The following is a 25,719-nucleotide window of genomic DNA, read 5'->3' on the forward strand; positions in this document are numbered from 1 at the left end:
TGGGAGTCTTTGAGGTTCCTGGACTTCTTGGAAGTCTATTTCCTTTGCCAGATTGGGAAAGTTCTCCATTACTTTTTCAAGTAAGTTTTAAATTTTTTGCTCTTCCTGTTCTCCTTCTGGCACCCCTATGATTCAGATGTTGGAACATTTAAAGTTGTCTGGAGTTTCCTAAGCCTCTCTTCATTTTTTTGAATTCTTGTTTCTTCATTCTGTTCTGGTTGAGTATTTCTTTCCATCTCCTGGTCCAAGTTGTTGATTTAAGTCCCAGTTTCCTCCTTACTGTTGGTTCCCTGTACCTTGTTCTTTATTTCCCTTTTCCTCTTTTCACTTTTTCCTTTTTTCTTTTTCTTTCTTTTTTTTTTTTGTGACCATACTCAGCCATTTCTGTTAGCATCCTGATTACCAGTGTTTTGAACTCTGCATTTTTGTTAAACTTGTCCAGTTTGTCGGCATATAGTTAACTGTTCACAATATTTTCCTAGAATACTTTGTATTTGGTGTCAGTTGTTACTTTTCCTCTTTCATTTCTGATTTTGTCTAGTTGGGTTCTCATTCTTTTTCTTTATGAGTCTGATTAAAGGTTTAGCAATCTTGTTTACCTTTCAGAGAACCAGCTCTTTGATTCATTGATCTTTTGTTTCAATTTTTTTTAGATTCTATTTCCTTTATTTCTGCTCTGAAATGTATTATTTCCTTTCTTTCTCTTACTTTAGGCTTTGTTCTTTTTCAAATACCTTTTAAAGTTAGATTGTTTATTTGAGCTTTTTCTAAGTCATGTCACTGCAAGAAACAAACTTTTGGTTCCCGGCCCACGCTCAATCCACTGAGCTACGCCAGCCAGGGCTAAGAAACAAACTTTTAAATGGAGTTTAATTTTTTTTATAGTTTGCTCTTTTCTTTCCTCCCTCCCTCCCTTCTTCCCTCTCTCTCTTTGTTTTCTTCCTTCCTTCCTTTTGAGATAAAATGTATACACACCAAAAAACACAAGGTAAGTGTCTAATTTGTTGAGTTTTGGCAAAGTAATATACCCTCATAATTCCACATTCCTATGAAGATACGAAACAATATGTCCATTAACTCAGAAAATTCTCCTGGTCCCTTTTGTGGTCATTCTACAGGCCAGCCTCAGAAACAAGCTAAACTTTTCTTTTTGGTTATGAATTTTATTTTTATTTTTTTATTGTTGTTCAGTTACAGTTGTTCTACCTTTATCCCTGTTCCTCTCCTGCCCCAACCCCCCACATCAGTCCCACTCCATTGTCTATGCCCATGAGTCCTCTAATTGTGTTTTTTGATTTACCCCTTCCGCTTCTTTACCCCATCGTCACCCTTTCCCCTCCCCTCTGATCACTGTCAGTTTATTCTTCATTTCCATGTTTCTGGTTCTGTTTTGTTCATTTGTTTTATTGATTAGTTTCCACTTATAGGTCAGATCATACGGTATTTGTCTTTCACCAACTGGCTTGTTTCACTTAGCATAATACTCTCCAATTCCATCCATGCTGTTGTGAAGGTTAGGAGCTCCTTCTTTCTTTCTGCTGCATAGTATTCTAGTTTTTTGATCCACTCATTTACTGATGGGCACTTAGGCTGTTTCCAGCACTTGGCTATTGTAAATAACACTGCTATGAACATTGGGGTGCAAAACTTTTTTTTCCCCATCATAAATTAGTCTTTTTTAGAATTTCATGTAAATAAATTTGTGTAGTGTGTTCATTTCTCCGCCTCACTTCTTTTGCTCAGCATAATACATAAGAGATTCACCTATGTTTTTGGGTTTATCAATTATTTGTTCCTTTTTACTACTAAGTAATATTTGTATTGTTATGGCACTTACAAATTTCCTGTTGATAGACATTTTTATTGTTTCTACTTTTAGGCTTACCATGGTGTTTTTTATATGTCAGCTTGGCTATTGCCCCCAATTTCAGTGAAACCCTAATCTAGGCATTGTAAAGATATTTTATAAATGTAATTATAGAACATAATCAATTGACTTTAAATAATGGAGCTTATTCTAGATAATCTGGTGGTTCTAATTCAGTCATTTGAAAGGTTTAAGAGCAGTACTGGAACACTCTGAAAAATAAATTCCTTCTGTGAACACCAGTTGCAACTATGTTGCGAGTTCTAGCCTGTCCTTAGCACTTAACTTGACTAGTCAGTCCCAATAATTGCTTAAGTCACTTCTTTGTAATAAATATTTTAATAAGTATCTCCTACTGGTTTTCTTCCCCTGGCTGAATCCTGACCAATATGAGATTATAAAGCTGCTATGAACATTCTTGTATGTAGTTTTTGTGGACATGAATTTTCAATTTCTGTTGGGTACATACCTATTAGTGGAGTTTTTAGGTTAAAGGGATGTATGTTTCATTTTATAAGAAATTACCAAACCATGTTCCATAATTTTTGTGCATTTAGTGTTCTACCAGAAATATTGGAACTCCACTTGTTCTACATCTTTGTCAACATTTAATGTGGCCTTCTTTTTTTTTAGCTATTTTGTTGCATAGGTAGTGGTATTTCACTGTGGTTACAATGTACATTTCTCTGATAACTAGTGATGTTGAACAGTATTTCATGTAGGCATTAGCCAGTTTTTTATTTTCTGTGAAGTTGATGTTCAGGTCCTTTTTTCGTTTTTCAAAATTGGGTTGTTTTTACTGACTTTAAGTGTTCTTCAAAAATTCTGAACACAAATCTTTGTCAGATCTTTGTTTTCCGAATATGTTTCTTCCCTTCTTGCCTAAGAGTTTTCTAAAAGGTGTTTTAATATTAATATAATCTAGGTTTTAAAAATTTAATGAGGTTACCTTTGCCTTGATCCTGTCTTAGAAATCTTTACCTACCCTAGTGTTATAAAGAGATCTTCTTTTAGAGGTCTTATAGTTTTAGGTTTTATGATTATGTTTGTGATTTATCTAAAGATAATTTTTATTCATAAATGAGATAACAGTTGAATTATTATTGTTTTTAATATGACTACCTACTTGTTCCAGCAACATTTGTTGAAATGACTATTCTTTTCCCAATAGATTGTTTTAGCACTTTTTGGTGAAAAGCCAATTGAATGTACCTACTAATTCTATATCATTCCATTGACCTATTGGTCTTTCCTTAGGTGACAACCAAGTACAGTTGACCCTTGGACAACATGGATTTGAATTGCACATCTCCACTTATATACAGGGTTTTTTTTTTTTTTTTTCAAGTAATACTTGTACTGTTTTCCCTCGGTTTCGGGAGTTGGAGCATGTGGAGGTACAACTGTATGCATTGATCAACACCATTTTATAGAGGGAACTTGAGCATATGTGGATTTTGTTATCCACAGGAGACAACTTAAGTTTTGGGGAGTCAAAAGTTATACACAGATTTTTGACTCTTCAGAATTTGGTGCCCTAATTCCTACATTGTTCAAGGATCAACTGTAAATTAGAATTCTCTAATTTAGTTCTTTTTTTTTTTCAAGAATGTCTTGGCTATTCCAGGTTATTTGCATTTCAATATAAATTTTAAATTTGTATTTACTGATTTCTAAAGAGAGACAAAAGGAGGGTAGAGGGTGAGAAAAAGAGAAAGAAACGTAGATTTTCTGTTGCATTTACTAATGCATTCACTAATGAGTGTTGATTCTGTGTGACCTGACTGGGGATTCACCTTGCAACCTTAGCAATCAGGACAATGCTCCAATCAACTGAACTGCCCCGCCAGGCCCTCCATATGAATTTTAGAATCACTTTTGAAGTTCCTATTTTAAAAAAGTCTTCTCAGAGTATCAACAGAACAGAGGAAATTGACATTATAAAACCCCTAAGCATAGATAGTCATCTTTTAATTTATTTGGATCTTTTTTGCTTTTTTGCAATGATGTCTTCTACACCTTTTGTTATATTTACTAACTTTTTATGGGTTTGGATGCTATTTTTAATAGACTCTTTTAAAGAATTTATTGGTGTGACACTGGTTAACAAATTTATACAGGTTTCAGGTGCACAAATCTAATACATATCATCTGTATACTATATTGTGTGTTCACTACCCCAAGTCAAGTTTTCATCCATCACCTCTTTACACACATACCCTCATTACCTTCCTGCACCTTCCCTTTCCCCTTTGCAATCACCAGACTGTCCTTTATGTCAAGATATTTTTCTTTTATTTCTCAATCACTTCACCCCCCCAAAGAGCCCCCCAACCTTCTGATACCCCATCAGCTATCAGCCTGCTCTCGATGGATCTGTCTCTATTTTGCTTGATATTTCTTTTTATAAATTATATTTCACACATGAGTGAGACAATCTGGTAATTGACTTCCTCTAACTGGCTTATTTCACTTCTCATATCCAGGTCCAGTCCATCCATGGTTTAGCAAAGGGTGAGATTTCCTTCTTTTTTTACAGCCAGTAGTACTCCATTATGTAAATGTACCACAGCTTTTTTATCTACTCATCTACTGATGGGCACCTGTGCTGCTTCCACATCTTGGCTATTGTAAATAATGCTGCAATAAACATAAGGGTATATACATTCTTTTGAATTAGTGTTCAGGCTTCTTCAGATATAGTCCCAGAAGTGAAATGACTGAGCCATAAGGCAGCAATTCCATTTTTAATTTTTGTGGTAACTCCATACTGTTTTCCACAGTGGCTGCACCAATCAGCATTCCCACCACAGTACACAAAGTTTCCCTTACTCCACATCTTTGCAACACTTCTTGTTTGGTTTATTGATGATCGCCATTCTGACAGGTGTGACATGATATCTCCTTGTGGTTTAATTTGCATTTCTCTGGTGACTAGTGATGTTGAGCATCTGCGACATCACTGATGATGATGGCCTTTGGCCATCTGAATGTTCTCTTTGGAGAAGAGTCTATTCAGGTCCTTTGTTCATACTTCAATTGGATTGTTTGTTTTTTGGTGTAGAGTTGTATGAGTTCTTTATAAATTTAGGGTATTAACCCCTATCAGATATAATGGTGAATATGTTTTCCATTCAGTGGGTTGTCCTTTCAATTTGTTGATGTTTCCTTTGCTGTACAATACTTTTTAGTTTGATGCAGCCCTGTTTGTTAGTTTTTTTCTTTTTGCTTCCCTTACCCGAGGAAATAAAATATAAATGCAAATTTATAGTGTTTTTAATCTTTTTCACATTTCCACACATACTAGTAATGAATTTATCTCTTGGATACATGCGACCTACACTATAATTTTTTTGACCATGACCTCTGCAAGATTAATAGATTTTTAAAATGTTTTATTTTCTCAGTTTGATGCTGGTATATAGATATACCTTTGATCTTACTAAATTTATTTGAGCTGTTTTGTTTTTTCCCTTCCCCTCTCTTTTCCCCACCTATCCTCTTTTCCGGTACATAAACAGTCATGACATCTGCAAATAGCAACAGTCATATGTTTTTACATTCTTTTTACTTTTATTTATTTTCTTGCCTTATTGCAGTGGCTAGCCCCTTCACTATAGTATTGAATGTAAGTGGTGAGAGTTGTAATCCATGCCTTGATTTGTCAAAAATGAGACAAAAAGCCCAAAATAGAGTCACTGTGCTAAGCTCACATCACAAAGCCAAGCCTTAGTTACATTTTTTTTGCCTCCCCCAGGAGTAGAATCTTAAACCAGTCCTTCTGGAATTTACTGTGTCATCACTAGTGAGATGATCTGCCTGATGGACCCCTGCCTTTCTGTAAAGAAGGTGACCTTGCCTGAAACAACCTGCTACTTGCTTTTATAACTTCCTTGTCCTACTTTCTTGTTCCTATAAAAGTCTTTTGTTATTTACAGGTCTTTAGAGCTCTTTTTTATCTCCAAGATTGGATCCTTCCTGAATCATGAATCTCTGAGTAAAGCCAATAAGGTCCTTAAAATTTACTCAGTCAAATTTTGTTTTTTAAGACATCTTACTGTGGAATGTTTTTTTAATATATTTTATTGATAATCTTATTACAGTTTTCCTAGTTTCCCTCCCTTTGCTTTCTTTTGCCCAGTATGCCCCTTCCCTCCAGCAATCTCCCCTTTATTTCATGTCTATGGGTCGTGCGTATAAATTTTTTGGCTTCTCCATTTCCTCGACTATTCTTATCATTACCCTGTCTATTTTGTATCCACCAATTATGCTTCTTAATCCATGCACCTTTGCCCCCATTTTCTCCCTTCTGCTTCCCAGATGATAACTCTCCAAATGATCTCCATATCTATGATTCTGTTTCTATTCTGCTTATTTGCTTAGTTGTTTTTTTTAGATTCAGTTGTTGATAATTGTACAAATTTGTTGCCATTTTAGTGTTCACAGTTTTGGTCTTCTTTTTGTTAAATAAGCCTTGTTAACATTACATGTAATAATTGCTTGGTGATGATGAATTCCTTTAACTTGACCTTCTTTGGGAAGCACTTTATCTGCTCTTTCATTCTAAATGATAGCTTTGCTGGATAGAGCAGTAATCTAAGTTGTAGGCCCTTGCTTTTCATCACTTTGAATACTTCTTGCCAGTCCCTTCTGATCTGCAGTTTCTTTTGAGAAATCAGCTGATAATCTATGGGAACTCCTTTTTGGGTATCTCTCTGTTTTTCTCTTGCTTCTTTTAAGATTCTCTCTTTATCTGTAACCTTTGGCATTTTAGTAATGATGCTTAGTGTGGTCCTCTTTGGGTCCAACTTGTTTGGGATTGTCTGTGCTTCCTGGACTTGTGTATCTATTTCCTTTGCCAAATTAGGGAAGGTTTTTTTAATTATTTTTTGAAGTTAAGTTTTGAGTTTCTTGCTTTTCCTCTTCTCATTCTGGCATCCCTATGATTTCAGATATTTGTACGTTTGGAGGTGTCGCAAAGGGTTTTTATACTCCCTTCATTTTTTTAAAATTCTTTTTTCATTTTGCTTTCTGGCTGAATGCTTATTTTGTCCTTATATTCCAAATTGTTGATTTGAATCCCAGTTTCCTGCCCTTCACTTTGGTTCCCTGTAGATTTTTCTTTCTTTCACATAAGATAACCTTCATTTCTTCTTTTATGTTATTGACATACTCAGTGAGTTCCTTGAGCATCTTGACCACCAGTGTTTTGAATGCTGCGTCTGATAAGTTGGTTATCTCCATTTTGTTTGGTTCTTTTTCTGTTTTTCTTTTTCTGTTGTTTCATTTGGGCCATATTTCTGTCTCCTCAATTTGGCATCCTCCCTGTGTTTGTTTCTGTGTATTAGGTGGAGCTGCTTTGACTCCCTGTATTGATAGCATGGACTGTTATAGAAAAGGCACCTATAAATTGTGTAGGGTGGAGCTAACCCACTTCACCGCTTTATGGCTCTTTGTGGGGGAGAGGCTCTTAGATGAGACAGTGCCACTGCCGTAGCTTCAGGAGGTTTGTCCTGTCCTTGCCCATTTTCCAGTGATTTCACCCACTCCTGTATGCAACTGGCACCCTTCCATCCTTTGCTCTGGGGGTGAATCCCAGAGTGAGTTGGTTTGCATATGTTCTAAGTCCATGGAGGCCTTTTAAGCTGTGTCTCCTGAAAATCAGGCAGTTTCTTCTACTGTCCCAAATCCTACTGGTTTTTACAGCCAGAAGTTATGGGGATTTGTCTTCCTGGTGCTGGAAACCTGAGCTGTGGGGTCTTACCTGATGTTGGGATTGTTTGCTTCCAAGGTATCTCTCGCGATTTTTATCCAACATACGTGAATGTAGGATCGATTGTCCATTCTACTGCTGCCTTCCCTTGCCACTCCATGTCTCCACACCTCTCTGCCCATCTCTGAAACTCCATCCCTCCTATGAATCTGGATGAATGTGGCTTCTTTAAATCCTTGACTGTCAGACTTCCATAAAGCTCGATTTTCTAATGGTTTTGGATGCTATTTGTTTAAAGATCTAGTTGTAATTCTTTCTTGGTTGTGCGAGGAGGTGTGAAGTGTCTACCTACACTCTCTCTTGACCAGAGGTCCTTAGATGAAATATTTTCACCATTGAATATGAAGTTAGTTGTAAGGTTTTATTTAATGATCCTTAGTCATATTGAGGAAGTTTTTCTTTATTCTCAGTTTTGCTGAGTTTTAATAATCTATGGGTGTTCAATTTTATTTTTTCTCCAACTTCTGACGTGATTATGTGTGATTTTTTAACCCGTTAATATGATGAATTACATTCATTGATTTTTCAAATGTTAAACCAAAATAAAGGATATTTCTTATGTCCTTCTGATGAATTAACACTTTTATCATTAGGAGATATTCCACTTTATCTTTCGCAATACTCTTTTAGTTGAAGTCAGTTTTATCCAATATTAATATAACTATGCCCACTTTCTTATGATTAGCATTTTCATGTTTGTTTCTTTTAATTTATAGGTTTTTCCCTCTTTTTCTTCCCTTACTCTTTTTTATTTTGTATTTTTTAATTTTATTTTAATCGTTGTTCAAGTACAATTTTCTGTCCATTACTCCCATCCCAGCCAACCCACCCATCCTTCCTCACCTCCCTCCCATTTCCACGCCCTGGCAGTTCCTTAGTCTTTTTTTTTTATAAGCACTCCATACTGTATATTCATAGAGTTTGTCATTGTCTGAATTTTGCTGATTTCATCTTCATGGTGACATTTAATATGGTCCTCTGTTTTCTATATGTACAGGCCATTTGTAATCTTGATCACTACACTTATTATTCTTTGTGTATAAAAGATTCAGATTTGTGCTCTGGTCAGGTGGTCTAGTTAGTTGGAGTATTATCCTATACACCAGAAGTTTTCAGGGTTGATTCCTGGTCAGTGTATATACCTAGGTTACAAGTTTGATCCCTGGTGAGGGCATGTACAGGAGGCAACCAGTTGATATTTCTCTCTCATATTAATGTTTCTCTCTCTCTCTCTCTCTGTCTTTCTTCCTCTCTCCCTACCTCTCTAAAATCAATAAATGTATCCTTCAGCAAGAATTTTTAAGAACGATTCAGAGTTGTTTAAGTAAGCATGTAAGAACTTACCACAACTCCCAAAATGAAACTAATTTAGTTTTGGATAAAGAGATGACCGTTCATAATTAGCATGTCATGATGTGATTTTGTGTTCTTTTTATTTTTTATTAACTATTTCTCTATTTTATGTTTTTGTATTTTCTCAAACACTGCATATTCATGTTTTTCCTGAATATTGTCTTTGTGATAAATATATCAGTATTGGACCTTTATTACAGGAGTAATCAGTTGTTAACAAGTAGTAGTTCAGCTGCCAAAATGAGTCAGTGTCCTTGCAAAATTAGGACAATTGTACTAAAATAAATCATTAATCTTAGTTATCAGAGTTGTCTAATTCCATTTTTTTTCTTTTTTATATGCAAACATATTATTTTGTTCAGAGTTTACAGCTCTTCATTTTTACTTAATTTTTTGAAAGTCAAGTGATTACTGAGTTGACCACAAGATTGGAATGGGTTTATTTAGTTAAATAGTGGAACAGTTTGACACCCTTTCTCCTGATATGTTCAAGTACAATGAGTTAAAAATCTATTTTGTGGATGTGGAAAGGTTGATGAATGTTCTCATCAGGTTAATATTAATTATGCCTTTTTCCCTTCCTTTCTCATGCCATAATATCCTAGTTTTATAAAGTTTTTTTGAAGTGTCTTGCCTATTGATAGGGTAATCCTAGGTTTAATTTTAATGACACTTGCAGCAAGGAATATCTTTATGTAAAATTTATTTTCTCAACAATACAAACAATATTATCAGATCACTGAAACATTGAAAACAGTGGACTTCTGTAAAACACAGTCTTTATGCACTCCTCATAAAAGAAGGAAATTAATTTTAAAGCATATTTTGTTTTCTATGTTGATTGAGACATTTAAGTCACTGTATGATAAACATTGTGGTGGCTTCTGGAGGCACATTTTTTTTCTTTATAGGAAATACAAGTCATGAACACCAATGGTTTTTCTTCTTCTTCTTTTTTTTAGAAGGGGTAGCTTTTAAGAAAATATTTCTGAAAAATAATATTGGCAGATTATTTGTTTCAGGTACTGAACAGTACAGTGAATACACAGGCTATGCTGAAACATACCGTTGGGCCCGAAGCCATGAAGATGGGAGTAAAAGGCGAGTTCACTTCTGATTGTACTATTGCGTAGCCAAAAGCCAGGGAATGTGGCCTTGTGCATTCTGTCTCCCATCTATTTTTATTTTAGAAATTTAAATTTCTTTTAAAATTTATTACAGGTTCATTAGTAGTTACAACAGTATTATCATTTCAATAAATGCCAAACTTAGATTAGATTATAGTTATAGCTTAAAGCCCTTAAATGCCGTAATTAGTTATCTTTAACTCTTTTGGGAGATTAGGTAAGTTGGAGAAACCTCTGTTCAGACAGTTTGCTTAATGTCATGTTTCAACTGACAGGAGAAATTACAATGAGCTTTGCTGATGCTGTCTTCTGTTTTTTATTGAAATATATTTTTACATATTCTTGCTTCCCCACTAAATTGGCCTAACACAAGTAAATTTTTATGGGAATGGAAAGTGAAGGCTTCTAATGAAAAAGCCATTGTGGGTTCAGATGATTTAATCAAAACACATAGGGTAGCAGAATAAGTAAGGAAACCAGACCCATATATATACTGTCTACAAGAGACCAACCTCAGAGCAAAAGGTACACACAGACTAAAAGTAAGGAAATGGAAAGAGATATTTCATGCAAATGGAAAGGTAAAAAAAAGTTCAGGTAACAATATGTAATATCTGAAAAAATAGACTTTAATAAGAGACAAAAGACACTACATAATGATAAGAGGAGCACTCCAACAAGCAGATACAACCCTTGTAAACATTTATGCACCCAACATAGGAACGCCTATATATGTAAAGCAAATCTTCATGGACATATAGTGAGAGATTGATAGTAATACACTCATAGTAGATGATTTAACACCTCATTGATATAAATGGATAGTTTTTCCAGACAGGAAATCAGTAAGGAAACAGGCCTTAAATAACACACTAGATTAGATGGATTTAATTGATATCTTCAGAGCATTTCACCCCAAAGCAGCAGAATATACATTCTTTTCAAGTGCACATGAAATACCTTCTAGGATTGGACACACGTTAGGACACAAAAAAAGTCTCAGTAAATTTAAGAAGATTGAAATAAATCATATCAAGCATCTTCTCTGATCATAATGGTATGAAACTAGCAATAAATCATAAGAGAAACTGAAAAACAAAGACATCAAGGTAAAATAACATGTTACTAAACAGTGAATGGAACAACAATGAGATCAAGGAAGAAATCAAAATAAGAACACAACACCACAATCTACGGGGCACTGCAAAAACAGTCCTAAGAGGGAAATCCATAGCATTACAGGCCTACATCAAGAAATAAGAAAAATTTCAAACAATCTAACTTTACACTTAAAGGAACTTGGAAAAGAACAACAAACAAAGCTCAAAATGAGAAGAAGAAAGGAAATAAGGAAGGTCAGAGAAGAAATAGAGTCTAAAAAGATGATACAAAGATCAGTGAATTCAAGAACTGGTACTTTGAAAAGATAAACAAGATTGCCAAACCTTTAACCAGACTCATTGAGAAAAAAAGAGAGAGGACCAAATAAATAATATCAGAAAGGAAAGAGAAGAAGTAACAGTTGGCACCAAAGAAATACAAAAGATTCTAAAAAAATATCATGACCACCTACATGCCAATAATTGGACAATCTGGATGAAGTATATAAATTTCCAGAAATATACAGTCTTCTAAAACTAAATCAGAAAGAATCAGAGAATCTCAATAGATAGACTACAATAGTGAAACTCAGCAGTACTAAAAAAAAAAAACAAAACACACCTCGAATCAACAAAAGTCCTAGACCAGATGGCTTCAGGTGAATTTTACCAAATATTCAAAGAACTAACACTTGTCCTTAAACTATTCCAAAATATTTAAAAGGAGAGAAGACTTCAGACTCATTTTACAAGGCCAGCTTTATCCTAACTCCAAAAATGCACACAAGCACTGCAAGGAAAGAAAATTGTAGGCCAACATCCTGATGAACATAGGGATGCTAAAATCCTCAACAAAATATTGGCAAACCAACTTCAGGAATACATTAAATAGATCATACACCATGATCAAGTGGGATTTATTCTGAGGATGCAAGGTTGGCACAATGTCCAAAAGTCAATAAACGTGACACACCACATAGACAAAATGAAAGATAAAAACCACATGGTCATATCAATAAATGCAGAAAAACATTTGATCAAATGCAGCACCCATTGATGATAAAAACTGCCAGAGAACTGGGAATAGAAGGAACATACCTCAACATAATAAAGACTGTGTATGACAAACCCACTGCCTGAATCACACTCAATGAGCAAAAACTACAAGCATTTCCCTTAAGATTGGGAACAAGACAGGGATGTCTGCTTTCACCACTCTTATGTAGCATAGTACTGGAAGTCCTAGCCACAGCAGTCGGACAAGGAAAAGAAATAAAAGGCATCCAAATTGGAAAAGAAGAAGTAAAATGCATTTATTTTCAGATGACATGATACTGTACATAGAGAACCCCAAAGAGTCCACCAAGAAACAACTAGAATTGATAAATGAATTCAGCAAAGTAGCAGGTTACAAAATTAATATCCCGAAATCCACTGCATGTTTATATGCCAACAGTGAACTATCAGAAAGAGAAACTAAGATAACTATCCCATTCATAATTGTTTCAAAAAGAATAAAATACCTAGGAATAAATTTAACGATGGAGGTAAAAGACCTGTACTTGGAAAATTATAAGACTCTGAAGAAAGAAATTGAAGAAGATACAAATAAGTGGAAGCATATACTGTGTTCATAGATAGGAAGAATTGACATTAAAATGCCCATACTACTCAAGGCAATCTATAGATTCAGCACAATTCTTATTCAAGATACCAATAGCATATTTAACAGAACTAGAACAAATATTCTAAAAATGTATGTGGAATCAAAGAAGACCCTGAACAGCCTCATCAATCTTGAGAAAGAAAAACAAAGTTGGAGGAATCCTGATACCTGATGTCAAACTATAGTATAAGGCCATAGTAAGTAAAACAGCACAGTACTGGCATAAAAACAGACACATAGATCAGTGGAACAGAATAGAGAGCCCAGAAATAAACTTATGCCTATATGATCAATTAATATTTGACTAAGGAGGCAAAAACATGCAATTGTGTCAAGATAGTCTATTCAATAAATGGTTTTGGAAAAATTGGATAGGTATGTGTAAAATATGAAACTAGACCATCTTCTTAGACCATACACAAAAATAAACTTAAAATGGATTAAATACTTAAATGTTAGATTTGAAATCATAACAATCTTAGATGAAAATATAGGCAGCAAAAGCTCAGACATTGCTCACAGCAGTATTTTCTAATATATCTCCTCGGGTAAGGGAAGCAAAAGAAAAAACTAACAAACAGGGCTGCATCAAACTAAAAAATATTGTACAGCAAAGGAAACATCAACAAATTGAAAGGACAACCCACTGAATGGGAAAACATATTCACCATTATATCTGATAAGGGGTTAATACCCTAAATTTATAAAGAACTCATACAACTCTACACCAAAAAACAAACAATCCAATTGAAGTATGAACAAAGGACCTGAATAGACTCTTCTCCAAAGAGAACATTCAGATGGCCAAAGGCCATCATCATCAGTGATGTCGGCAGATGCTCAACATCACTAGTCACCAGAGAAATGCAAATTAAAACCACAAGGAGATATCATGTCACACCTGTCAGAATGGCGATCATCAATAAACCAAACAAGAAGTGTTGGCAAAGATGTGGAGTAAGGGAAACTTTGTGTACTGTTGGTGGGAATGCTGATTGGTGCAGCCACTGTGGAAAACAGTATGGAGTTACCACAAAAATTAAAAATGGAACTGCTGCCTTATGGCTCAGTCATTTCACTTCTGGGACTATATCTGAAGAAGCCTGAACACTAATTCAAAAGAATGTATATACCCTTATGTTTATTGCAGCATTATTTACAATAGCCAAGATGTGGAAGCAGCACAGGTGCCCATCAGTAGATGAGTAGATAAAAAAGCTGTGGTACATTTACATAATGGAGTACTACTTGGCTGTAAAAAGAAGGAAGTCTTTACCTTTTGCAAAACCATGGGTGGACCTAGACAGTATTATGCTAAATGAGATAAGCCCATCAGGGGAAGATAAATACCATATGATCTCACTTATTTGTGGAATCTAACAAGCAAATAAACTGACAAACAAAATTGAAACCAAATCATATTTAGAGAAAAGATTGACAGTTACCAAAGGGCATAAGAGTTACGGGGCTGGGTAAAAAAGTGACAGGATTAAGCAGTTCAAAAAAATAGAGCTGTTGTGGCAGAAAGAATCAGCTGCTGCTCACGTAGCCCTACAAACTTATTCTTTGTAATATCTCAGACCAGCCCCTGTTCTCTTTTCCTTAGTTTTCATTAAAATATATGTTTTTAATGACAGCAAGCTCACGATTATTAACAACCACACCTAAAACAAAAACAGACTAAGCAAACAACTAAACAGGAACAGAACCACAGAAATGGAGATCACATTTGAAGGGCAAGCACACCAGTACCATGCTGTTTTACTTACTATGGCCTTGTGCTATAGTTTGATATCAGGTATCAGGATTCCTCCACAATGGAGGGTTAGCAACAGGGGAGTGGGAGGAGGAGGGTGGGGGGAAAGTACAGAGAATAAGTAGCATAGATAGTAGGTAGAAAATACACAGGGGGAGGGCAAGGATAGTATGGGAAATGTAGAAGCAAAAGAACTTATAAGTATGACACATGGACATGAACTAAAGCAGGGGAATGTGGGTGGGAGAGGGTGTGCAGGGTGGAGGAGAGTGAAGGGGGGAAATGGGACAACTGTAATAGCATAATCAATAAAATACATGTTTTTAGCAGTTATCTACATGGATTTTTAATTCATGATTAGTTATTTACAGAGTAACCTGAAGGTTTTTATTGCTATTTTTCAGGGTGGAAAGTTGCTTGGCATATCAATATATGCAAGTTTATAAGAAATGAAGTATTTGGAATTTCACATTTTCAAAATCATCATCTCACCCAGTCCTTTCTGTTTCCATAGTCAGTGTGTTTTTTGTGTGCTTTGTGTTGTGTTTGCTTTACTGTCTTTTTTTTTTTTTTTAAATAATTTCACAGTCAACAGTTGAGCACAGTAGGTAGAAATGTTGTCTGAGTCATTACACATTTTTGTAACACTTTACTTCTTGGAATTATTTCTTGGGTAACTATATGGTGATGTTACATACCCAGTGACCTGAGAACAAATCTTTCAAAACAAAGAGGGAATGATCTCTGGTCAAAATACAAATGTCATGTCTTTAGTATTAGAGGAAAACAAAGACCTAAGTTCCTTTTGTTTGCCCCCTAATCCTTTAACCTCTGAAACTCACTGTAAATGATGTACCCCTTTACAGTATGTCATTTGTTGTCTCTCCATAATTTTTTATTTTGTTTAATGCCTGGCAGTTGACAATGTGTATGCCTTGGATCTAAAATAAGATAGTGTTTTCTGCCTTCCTGTTTTTCTGAGACCTATATCCATGGGTTTGTTTTTAATATTTTAACCCTGCTAAAGTCTCAGTAACACGTTAGGGTTTTACTTTGTGAATGCCTTTCCTATTCCTTATCTTTCCCCTCCTCTTCTGTGCCCCAGGGACAGCTGGCAGCGGCGCAGCACGGAAATTGTTGCCATTGATGCCCTTCACTTCAGACGCTACCTCGACCAGTTCGTGCCTGAAAAAATCAGACGTGAGCTTAATAAGGCCAGTAACCTTATTTCTTAGTTCATCTGGCAGCTCTCATCTATTTACTGTCATTTTATTAATGCTGAAATTAATGTTTTCTGGTCATTCTTGCAGTGTCAGTATGTCTGCCCACAACTCTCCTGATTTAATGGATCTGTCAGCTTGTACAAAATGTACTTTCCATTTCGTAATTGTTTGATTACTGATGCCAGATAGACTGTTGCTTGACATTAAGCTCCACATGTGCATTTATCTCATCAAGTAATTTTAGCTGCTTTGGGACATTATCATTGTAAAACTATATAGAAATCAGTGAGCCCTGAAAATTTTTTTAGGCATACCCAATGATGTTTTGCTATACACCTTGTAGTCAGGATTAAAACAGATAAACCATAAAAGTCAAGTTAAAATTGTTCGATTGTGGGAAGAATCCTGTGAATTGTTTATTGATTTGGTAATTTGACATGTTTATTATAGAATCTGTGATTTTCTGTGATGCTTAATGCTGTCTATTATAATTATTTTCTTATTTTTAATTGCATTACAGAAATGTAAAAATGAGCCATTCCTATTGTTAGTTCACATTTTTACCACTGTTAACCATAATAAATAAGCTGTCATACAGTAGATTGCTGATACTATTTTCTAGATTTAGGGTCTTACCAAAACAGTTGGCTTTTTCTGCAGTTCCTCTGAAAACTACTGTTTAACTCCTAGAAGTAGGATTTAGTTATGAGATTGCTTATTAAAATAATGAGGTTTGTGGTTTTGCATGGTTACAGATGTGCCAGTACCTACAAAGACTTTTGGTAATAACAGCAGACTGGGTGTATCATTGCAAGGGAACTGGGAGTGGTTTTGGATTGGCATGTCTGGCATTCAGTATAGCATCTTCACATCTTCTTTCTGGGCCTTACTGTAGGAACAGTCTCACTCTGTTGTGCTCTGCCTATCCTAGGTGAACTGCCTTGCGTTTCATATTGTTAGTAAAATAACCAAACAAATGATCTCAAAAGGCTTTTACTACACTAACAATGTAGTAGATATTATGAATGTAATAATTACATTTATATCCTTATATCCTATATCCTACTTAATCTTATATCCTAATCTACTTGAGAATCTAATTTATTATTGGATGTGTTTTTTATATATAATTTATTAGGTTTTTTTTAAAACCTCACCTGACACATGCTTATTAATTTTAGAGAGGGGGGAAAGGAGGGAGAAACAGAGGCAGATAAACAATGACGTGAGAGAGAAACATCGATTGGCGGCCTTTCCTATGTATGAGCCCTGACTGGGAACCGAACCAGCAAACAAGGCATGTGCCCTAGGCATGTAACCAGGAAATGAACCTGAGGCATTTCAGTTTGTGGAGTGATGCCCAACCAACTGAGCCACAACAGCCAGGGCTATTACATTGTTTTAATGTTTAACATTCTCAAAGGAATCTAATAAAAAGTATGAAGAATAAATGTATTATTTTCCAAAATTGAACTTAAAATAATAGATATTGTTTATTTATCTTTTTAAAAAGTGATTTCACAATCGAGAAAGACCGTTCTTTTTTATAGCAGCAGTTGTAATTTGTCTCATACCTGACTCTGAAATTCAGATATTTGCCTGAAGGATATCTTTTTTTTTTTTTTAAGGATTTAATTTATTTGTCTTTAGACAGAGGGGAAGGGAGAAAGAGGGAGAGGAACATCAATGTGTGGTTGCCTCTCACATGCCCCCACCTGGGGACCCAGCCTGCAACCCAGGCATGTGCCCTGACTGGGAATCAAACCAGCGACTCATTGGTTCACAGGCTGGTGCTCAATCCACTAAGTCACACCAGCCAGGGCATGCCTGAAGGATGTCTTTTATTATATTGGCTACCTTTTAAATGCAAGCCTGTTTCACTGTTCCAAACACTTTCCTTAAAGCATTTGTGTCCAAAACGTGACACCGTTAAAGTCCTAGAAGAGAACGTAGGTAGGAAAATCTCAGATATTTCACGCAGAAACTTTTTTACTGGCTTGTCTCCTAGAGCAAGGGACATAAAGGAAAGAATAAACAAATGGAACCTCATCAAAATTAAAAGCTTCTGCACAGCTAAAGAAAACAGTATTAAAATAAAAAGAGAACCAACTGTATGGGAAAACATATTTGCCAATGATACCTCAGACAAGGGTTTAATCTCCAAAATATATAAAGAACTTACACGACTCCACTCTAAGAAGACAAGTAACCCAATTAAAAACTTGGCAACGGACTTGAACAGACACTGCTCCAAGAAGGACATACAGAAAATCCAAAGACACGTGAAACCATGCTCAATATCGCTAGCCATCAGAGAGATGCAGATTAAAACCACAATGAGATACCACTTCACACCAGTCAGAATGGCCATCATAAACAAAGCAACAAACAACAAGTGTTGGAGAGGCTGTGGAGAAAAGGGGACCCTAGTGTACTGCTGGTGGGACTGCAGACTGGTACAACCACTATGGAAAGCAGTTTGGAACTTCCTCAGAAAACTAAAAATGGATCTGCCTTTTGACCCGGCAATTCCACTGCTGGGACTATATCCTAAGAACACTGAAACACCAATACAAAAGAACCTTTGCACCCCGATGTTCATAGCAGCACAATTTACAATAGCTAGGTGCTGGAAGCAACCTAGATGCCCATCAGTAAATGAATGGATCAAAAAACTATGGTACATTTACACAATGGAATTCTATGCAGCAGAAAGAAAGAAGGAGCTCCTACCCTTTGCAACAGTGTGGATGGAGCTGGAAAACATTATGCTTAGCGAAACAAGCCAGGCAGTGAAAGACAAATACCACATGATATCACCTTTAACAGGAATCTAAACAACAAAACAAAAAAACTAGCAAAATATAACCAAAGACACTGAAATAGAGGATAGTCTGACAGTGACCAGAGGGGAGAGAAGAGGGAATTTCAGGGGGGAATGGGTAGGGTTTACAGGAACAAATTTGGAGGACACATGGACAAAAACTAGGGGTGGGGGGTAATGGGGGGGAAGGGGGGAGGGTTGGGTGGGTGAGCTGGAATGGGAGTAGGGGGAGAAAACTGTACTTGAACAATGATTAAAATAAAATTTAAAAAAAAAAGCATTTGTGTCCAAGCACATAATGTTTGTTTTGAAAAATATATCAAAAGAATAAAAAAATTTATATTTAGATTTTTATCACATGTTATTTACTAAACATGTAGATGTGAATTTGTCACATGGTACATTGATACTAGAAGTCATTTATGTAAGCAGTCGGTAGATTGGAGACAAATATATGAAAAGGAAGTATAGTATAATCATATGTTAACACAGATTTAAATGTTTCTTTTTTAATGGATAAAGTCTCTATTCCCATAAATACCCTAGGTCATTCACTTTTAGAAACTATCAACAAATATGATCTTTTTAAAAGATAACCCTAGGCATACATAACTCTTGTCTTTTTTAATTCCCTTTTGCCAATTGATGTTCTCTAAATTTACTTGTATAGCACTAACCTTCAGTTTACTCATCCTCAAAGACACCAGAAATTTTAAAAATGTGAAGCTTTGGTATATATGAATAGGTAGTTAGTTGTGGTACCAACATTGAAACACATTTATTCATAGAATATAGAGAACTTATGAGGCATACTTTTTACCAAAGAAAAATGAGTTTTAAAATAACCTAACAGAAAAAGTTTTATTTCATTATTTGTCTGTCAGCGCCCAGCAGACTACCTTGTTTATTGGAACTTCTCAAAAATATTTGTTAAATGAATTAGTCAATGATTCATTAGCTTCTTACATATTACTAATACAGTTTTTCAGATAAACTTTTTAGATATAAATGCATTATCTCCAATCACTCAAAATGTTATAAATTTATGAATATTTCCTAAATATTCAGCAAATGCTAGATAAAGCCCAATAAATCCAAGTGTTAATTGAAGTGTGAAACAGATGAAACTGCATGAAGCAGATGGATTGGTTTTAAATGTATAATAAGGCAGTTCTCTATTTGTTTTCAACCTGCCATTATTTATGTCAATATGCAATTAAGTCTAATTAAATTTCATAAAAGATTCAGGTAAATACATATAGAAACTTTAAAAAATTATTCAAGTGATAATAGTAAAAGTAATCATTAATGTTAAGTGATTGCTTACTGTATGCTAGGCACTGTACTTAGCACTTAAAATGCTATATCTGATTTAATCCCAATCACCCAGAGAGATGTAGCCATTGTTCCTATCTCCAAACTGAGCCTCAGGAAGTTGACGAAGTTGTCCCAGGTCACACAGGTAGGCTGTAAGAAAGCCAGGTTCCCTTCCTTCAAATTACTTTTTGGTCCTGGATGGTATAGCTCAGGGCATTGAGAAAATTTGAGGATTCTCCCTCCCCATCCCCCCCCACAATGGGAATTTAATAAAATTAAATTGGAAATACCACAGGTGCAAAGTAGTAGGGCATCAACACATGGACTACTCAATGAAAGCGCTTAGCTTAGAGCTTGGCACATGGAAAGTCATTTGATAAATGTATATATTTTTTATTCACTGCTATATTCATAAACATTTGCTCTTTTAGCAAGGTCTTAGCTTTCTTTTTTAAATTTTTAAAAAATATATTGATTTCAGTGAGAGAGAGAGAGAGACATCAGTGTATTTTCCCACTTATTTATGCATTCATTGATTGTTTCTTGTATGTGCCCTGACCAGGGATTGAACCCAAAACCTTAGCATATGGGGACAATGCTCTAACCAACTGAGCTACCCAGCCAGGGCCAATATTATGTAGTTTTAGAATTCGTTCATTGAAAAAGAACAAAGGAGTAAATGGTTTTGTTAAATGTCATTGATAACTTAATTAGAAAACTAGTCCAAATAACTTTGGGCTTTCTAAATTAAAGCATTTTGCAATTTATTAGTTATGGTTCTATTAAAAGAGTTAGTTGTGAATTTTATTACAAGCAATGGGGAGTTTTCCAGAAACTGACAGCACAACTTGTGGAGAATATGAAATGTTTTGTCAATTTAGGTCTAAAGCAGAAGTCTATATTAAATCACTTTAGGGATGACTTGCACAATTCTACCTTTTTTTTTACATGCCAGAGAGAAAGTAGACATGAATAGAAAAACTTCATTTTTTAAAATAAAACAACTAGCCTAAGACCAGTTTTCACCACCAAAATTCAGTGTGGATCTTTGAACTCTGGGGTCCTATCTGCTATTTTTAGCCATTGCTCACCAGACAATAATTGAAAGGGCAATCCCACAAAGTGCTTTATTACTTCTGGAAACAGTCTGCTGCATCTAGGTTCCACCTGTCCTATTTGACAGACATCATGACTTGCAAGTAGAATGGTTTTTAAAAGAAGAGTCAGTCTCCTTTTATCTAACTGATATTGTGAAGCAGCATTTAATCCTCAGAGAGATCAGCAGGGTGACATTCTAGAGGAGAATTATCTTCGAGATTGGAAAGATTTATGACTCCAGCTTGCAAAAGTGGGAAATACCTCAGCAAGGCAAGAAAGAAATCATCTGTGAAAAGTTGCTTTTAGCCATGGTTATACTCATTCAGGTAAGATTAAGTAATGAATATATTTCATGGAGGTTTCTGGGTCAGAAATTTAACAAAGTAAAGAGACCACCCCAACAGGAAGTCACTACCATTTACCTTTATAAAATTTATTTATTTATTTATTTATTTATTTATTTATTTATTTATGTGTTTATTTCCCATCACCAAATTTGGAAGGGACTTGTTATTAAACCAGATGTTGATTAACAAAACCAATCAGTACTTGCTGCTTTTTTAAGAAGTTCAACATCTGATCATTTATAATCTTCAAGTATGTGTTACTTTACTTTTCAGGAATATTAGTTCAAACTATATAATTTTAGTGAGCTTTCCCTTAAGTCTTTTAATATATAGAATCAGACTAACCAAAGACATAATATTAGCCATCTTTGATTTCACATGTGAGGAAGGAAACTAAGGTCTGCATAATTTTTTCATCTTACATTGCATTTTTCAAAAAGCAAAATCAATTGCCCTGGCAGGATAGATCAGTTGGTTGGAGTGTTGTCCCATATACCAGGGATTACAGGTATGATTCCAAGTCAGGACACATTCCAGGTTTGATTCCTGGTCATGGTACATACAAAAGGCATCTGATTGATGTTTCTAGATCTCTCACTGTCTCTCTCTTCCCTTTCCTTTCTCTAAAATCAATAAACATATCCTCAGGTGATTATTTAAAAAAAGCAAAATGAATTTTCTAAAATTCTAATTATTTTAAAGACAAAAAAGTCATCCAAATAGTTGTTTTCATTTCTGTAGGGAATATTTAGTTTCATGTAAATGTGTTAAAAAAATTACCTATAATTTTGTATTTTACCTAATAAATTTAATTGCATATTATAAATATTTTTCATACTTTCTAATAATCTTCATAATAATGTTTAATGGCCATAAAATTGGTTGGATTGATATACTGTGACTTAATTACTGGTTTTGAACAATTAGGTGGTCCCAAGTTTTTCTCTATGATACGTGCACATTCTATAGTAATAAACATCTTTATACAATTGCTATTTAATCAAGTAACAAAAGAAAGTTACAAAATTGTTAATACTGAATCTCAAGATCATGTGAAGACTCCTAATTAATATTATTTTAGTCTCTTCCAAAAGACTCATTTAAAAATTAATTTTTTAAATTTAAGTATAGTTAATACACTAATATAGTTAATATTAGTTGTATTTTACTTTAATACCTTACCATGTGATCAGCCCACTAATATTAGTAATCATGTATCACTTTGCAAACTTAATAGGATATTATTGATTATGTTCCCAAGATTCTTAAGGGTCTTTTTATGTTATCTTTGTTTTTAAGAAATCATAATGATGCAGACCCCGGCTTGTGGGGTCCACCACATTGTGGATGAGATACGAGAAATTCACGTGGACTACTGAGTCCTGTGGAGGAATAGAGACAACCTGGCTTTTCTCTCAAGAGGAGAAAAAGCCTCAGCCCTGCCTTGACTGGCCTTTATTTCTTTTCTGCACACATTACATGATGGTCCTCATTTACTATGCATAGGTTCGCTTTAGATGGTTACCTTTTACAGAAAACATAGGAGAGGATGCCACTAATCACATCGCAGAAGAAGGATATATGCAAGTGCCAAGGGAAAAGTGGTTGAACTGGTTATAATGTCGGTTACACTCCATACTAGGGAGGTTTAGCACAGACTTTAGGAAGTTACAGTAGGCACTTGCTGCCTCAATTCAGGGTGAAGGAGTTTTAGAAAAGCAAGTCTCATAGCAGTCTAGGTACAATGCAGGCCTGATTCCCCACAAGAGAACCTATCCATGGGCATGGGTCCTTTCTGGGTCCATACCACACAGAACAGTCTCCTTTACACAATATTCTAAAACCTCAGAGAATCAATATCAGTACCAACTGTGTATTAGTATATGTTAAGCAATTGTGGTTTGACTTTATATAACAATTGTGTGATTGACTTTGTATAAATAAGCAACTCTCTAGGAACATACTTATTAAATCATTTTTAATATATATTTTAACATGCTATTAAAGTCCCATTTTTTTCTCCCCTTTATTCCCCTCCGCCCTGTACCCCCACCCCCCACCATCATTCCCCCACCTTAGTTCATGTCATGGGTCATGCCTATAAGTTCTTTGGCTTCTCTATTTCCCATATTATTCTTAATCTCCCATGTCTATTTTGTACATACTATTTATGCTTCTTATTCCCTATACCTTTCCCCTATGCTACTCCTGCCCCCATGCTGCTGATAACCCTCCATGTGATCTCCATTTCTGTGATTCTGTTCCTATTCTGCTTATTTGTTTAGTTTGCTTTTGTTTTTGTTTTTGTTTTTAGGTTTGATTGTTAATAGTTGTGAATTTGTTGTCATTTTACTGTTCATATTTTTAATCTTATTTTTCTTAGAGAAGTCGCTTTAACATTTCATGTAATAAGGGCTGGGTGATGATGAATTCCTTTAACTTGACCTTATCTGGGAAGCATTTTATCTGCCCTTCCCTTCTAAATGGTAGCTTTGCTGGATAGAATAATCTTGGATGTAGGTCCCTTGCCTGTCATGATTTTGAATACTTCTTTCCAGCCCTTCTTGCCTGTAAGGTTTCTTTTGAGAAATCAGCTGACAGCCTTACCAAAACTCCTTTGTCGGTAACTGTCTCCTTTTCTCTTGCTGCTTTGAAGATCCTCTCCTTATCTTTACTCTTGGGTAATATAATTATGATGTGCCTTGGAGTGTGCTTCCTTGGGTCTAGCTTTTTTGGTACTCTTTGAGCTTCCTGGAAGTCTGTTTCCTTTGACAGATTAGGGAAGTTCTCCTTCATTGTGTTTTCAAATAAGTTTTCAATTTCTTGGTCTTCCTCTTCTCCTTCTGGCACCCCTATGATTTGAATGTTGGAATGTTTAAAGTTGTCCCAAAGGTTCCTAAACTCTCCTCAATATTTTTGAATTCTCGTTTCTTCATTCCATTTTGGTTGAATGTTTATTTCTTCCTACTGGTCCAAACCATTGATTTGAGTCCCAGTTACCTTCCCTTCATTGTTGGTTCCCTGTACATTTTCCTTTACTTCATTTTTCATAGCCTTTACTTTTTCCTCTACTTTGCAACCATCATCAACCATTTCGGTGAACATCCTGATTACCAGCGTATTGAACTGTGCAACTGATAGATTGGCTATCTTGGTCACTTAGTTCTGTTTTTGAACTTTTGATCAGTTCTTTCATTTGGGCCATATTTTTTTGTCTCGGAGTGCCTGTTACATAGTAAGGGGCCTTAGATATTGGCCTGGGTAGGGCAACCCCTGTCGCTGCTTTGTGGTACTGTATGTCGGGGAGGGGTTGGAGAGGGAACAGTGCTGCTTGCTCAGCTCTTGGCAAGCTTTCAGTCACTTCCTCCGCTACCCTCTAGCAAATTGGGCCCTTCTAGTGCTGATTCCCAGGTGGTTGAGCTTGTGTACATTCTAGGACCCTGTGGGTCTCTCCAAGAAACTCTCCTTTGAGGCTGGGAGTTTCTCCTGCCATCTCAACCCCCACAGGCTCTTTCAGTCAGAGGTTTTGAGGCTCTATTTTTCCACACTGGAACCCTGGGTTGCATGGTCTGTCTCGTTCCCCAGTTGCTCCTCCCAGCTTATCCACAGACATATGTGGGATCACCCACTCTGCCAGCCACTCACTGGCCCCATCCTCCAGCCAGCCACCATGTAGTGTGATTCCTATTTGCCCATCTGCTGCCTCCACCCCTCCTACCTGTCTGGACAAATGTGTCTTCTTTAAGTCCTTGGTTGTTGGACTTCCATATAGTTCAATTTTCTGGCAGCTCTGGTTGTTTTTTGTTTTTAAATTTCTTGTTTTCCTTCTTTTGGTTGTGCAAGGAAGCAAAGTATATCTACATGTGCATCCATCTTGGCTGGAAGCCAACAATCTGTATTTATTAAATTACTGAATATTAATCTAGCAAATAATACAATGTATTTACAGTATAGTGAAAGGCATAGTTTAATTATATCTACCTGAGTCTACTGAAATTATGTTGGAGATTGAGTTTGTACTTAACTATGCATGTGTTCATGCATGTCTGTGTGTAAATGTTTGTGACAAGCATTTCCCCCAGTACCATCTATTTCTTGGACCCACTTCTGGGCCTGTAGGTTTTTATAACTGTTTTCTTTGTTTTTTTCCTACATTTCTATCTTCACCACTTCCTGGTTGGGTACTAGTTTTTAACTCTAGATACCAGTATTTTCGTCCTGCCTCTTATTTCTTAAGGCTCTCTTTTGAAACCTTTGAGACTGTAAAT

General features: G+C 35.6%; 1 protein-coding gene across 1 annotated transcript in view; it reads left to right on the forward strand.

The window, feature by feature from the left end:
* The window catches only part of PARG (poly(ADP-ribose) glycohydrolase), a 208,389-nt gene that overhangs the window by 155,437 nt on the left and 27,233 nt on the right, over positions 1–25,719 (forward strand). Inside the window, 2 exon segments of the mRNA XM_036027504.1 lie at positions 10,016–10,094; positions 15,748–15,856. Of these exon segments, the coding sequence (XP_035883397.1) occupies positions 10,016–10,094; positions 15,748–15,856 (188 nt within the window).

Source organism: Phyllostomus discolor, chromosome 5 (genome assembly GCF_004126475.2).
Source record: "Phyllostomus discolor isolate MPI-MPIP mPhyDis1 chromosome 5, mPhyDis1.pri.v3, whole genome shotgun sequence".
NCBI classification, from domain to species: Eukaryota; Metazoa; Chordata; class Mammalia; order Chiroptera; family Phyllostomidae; genus Phyllostomus; species Phyllostomus discolor.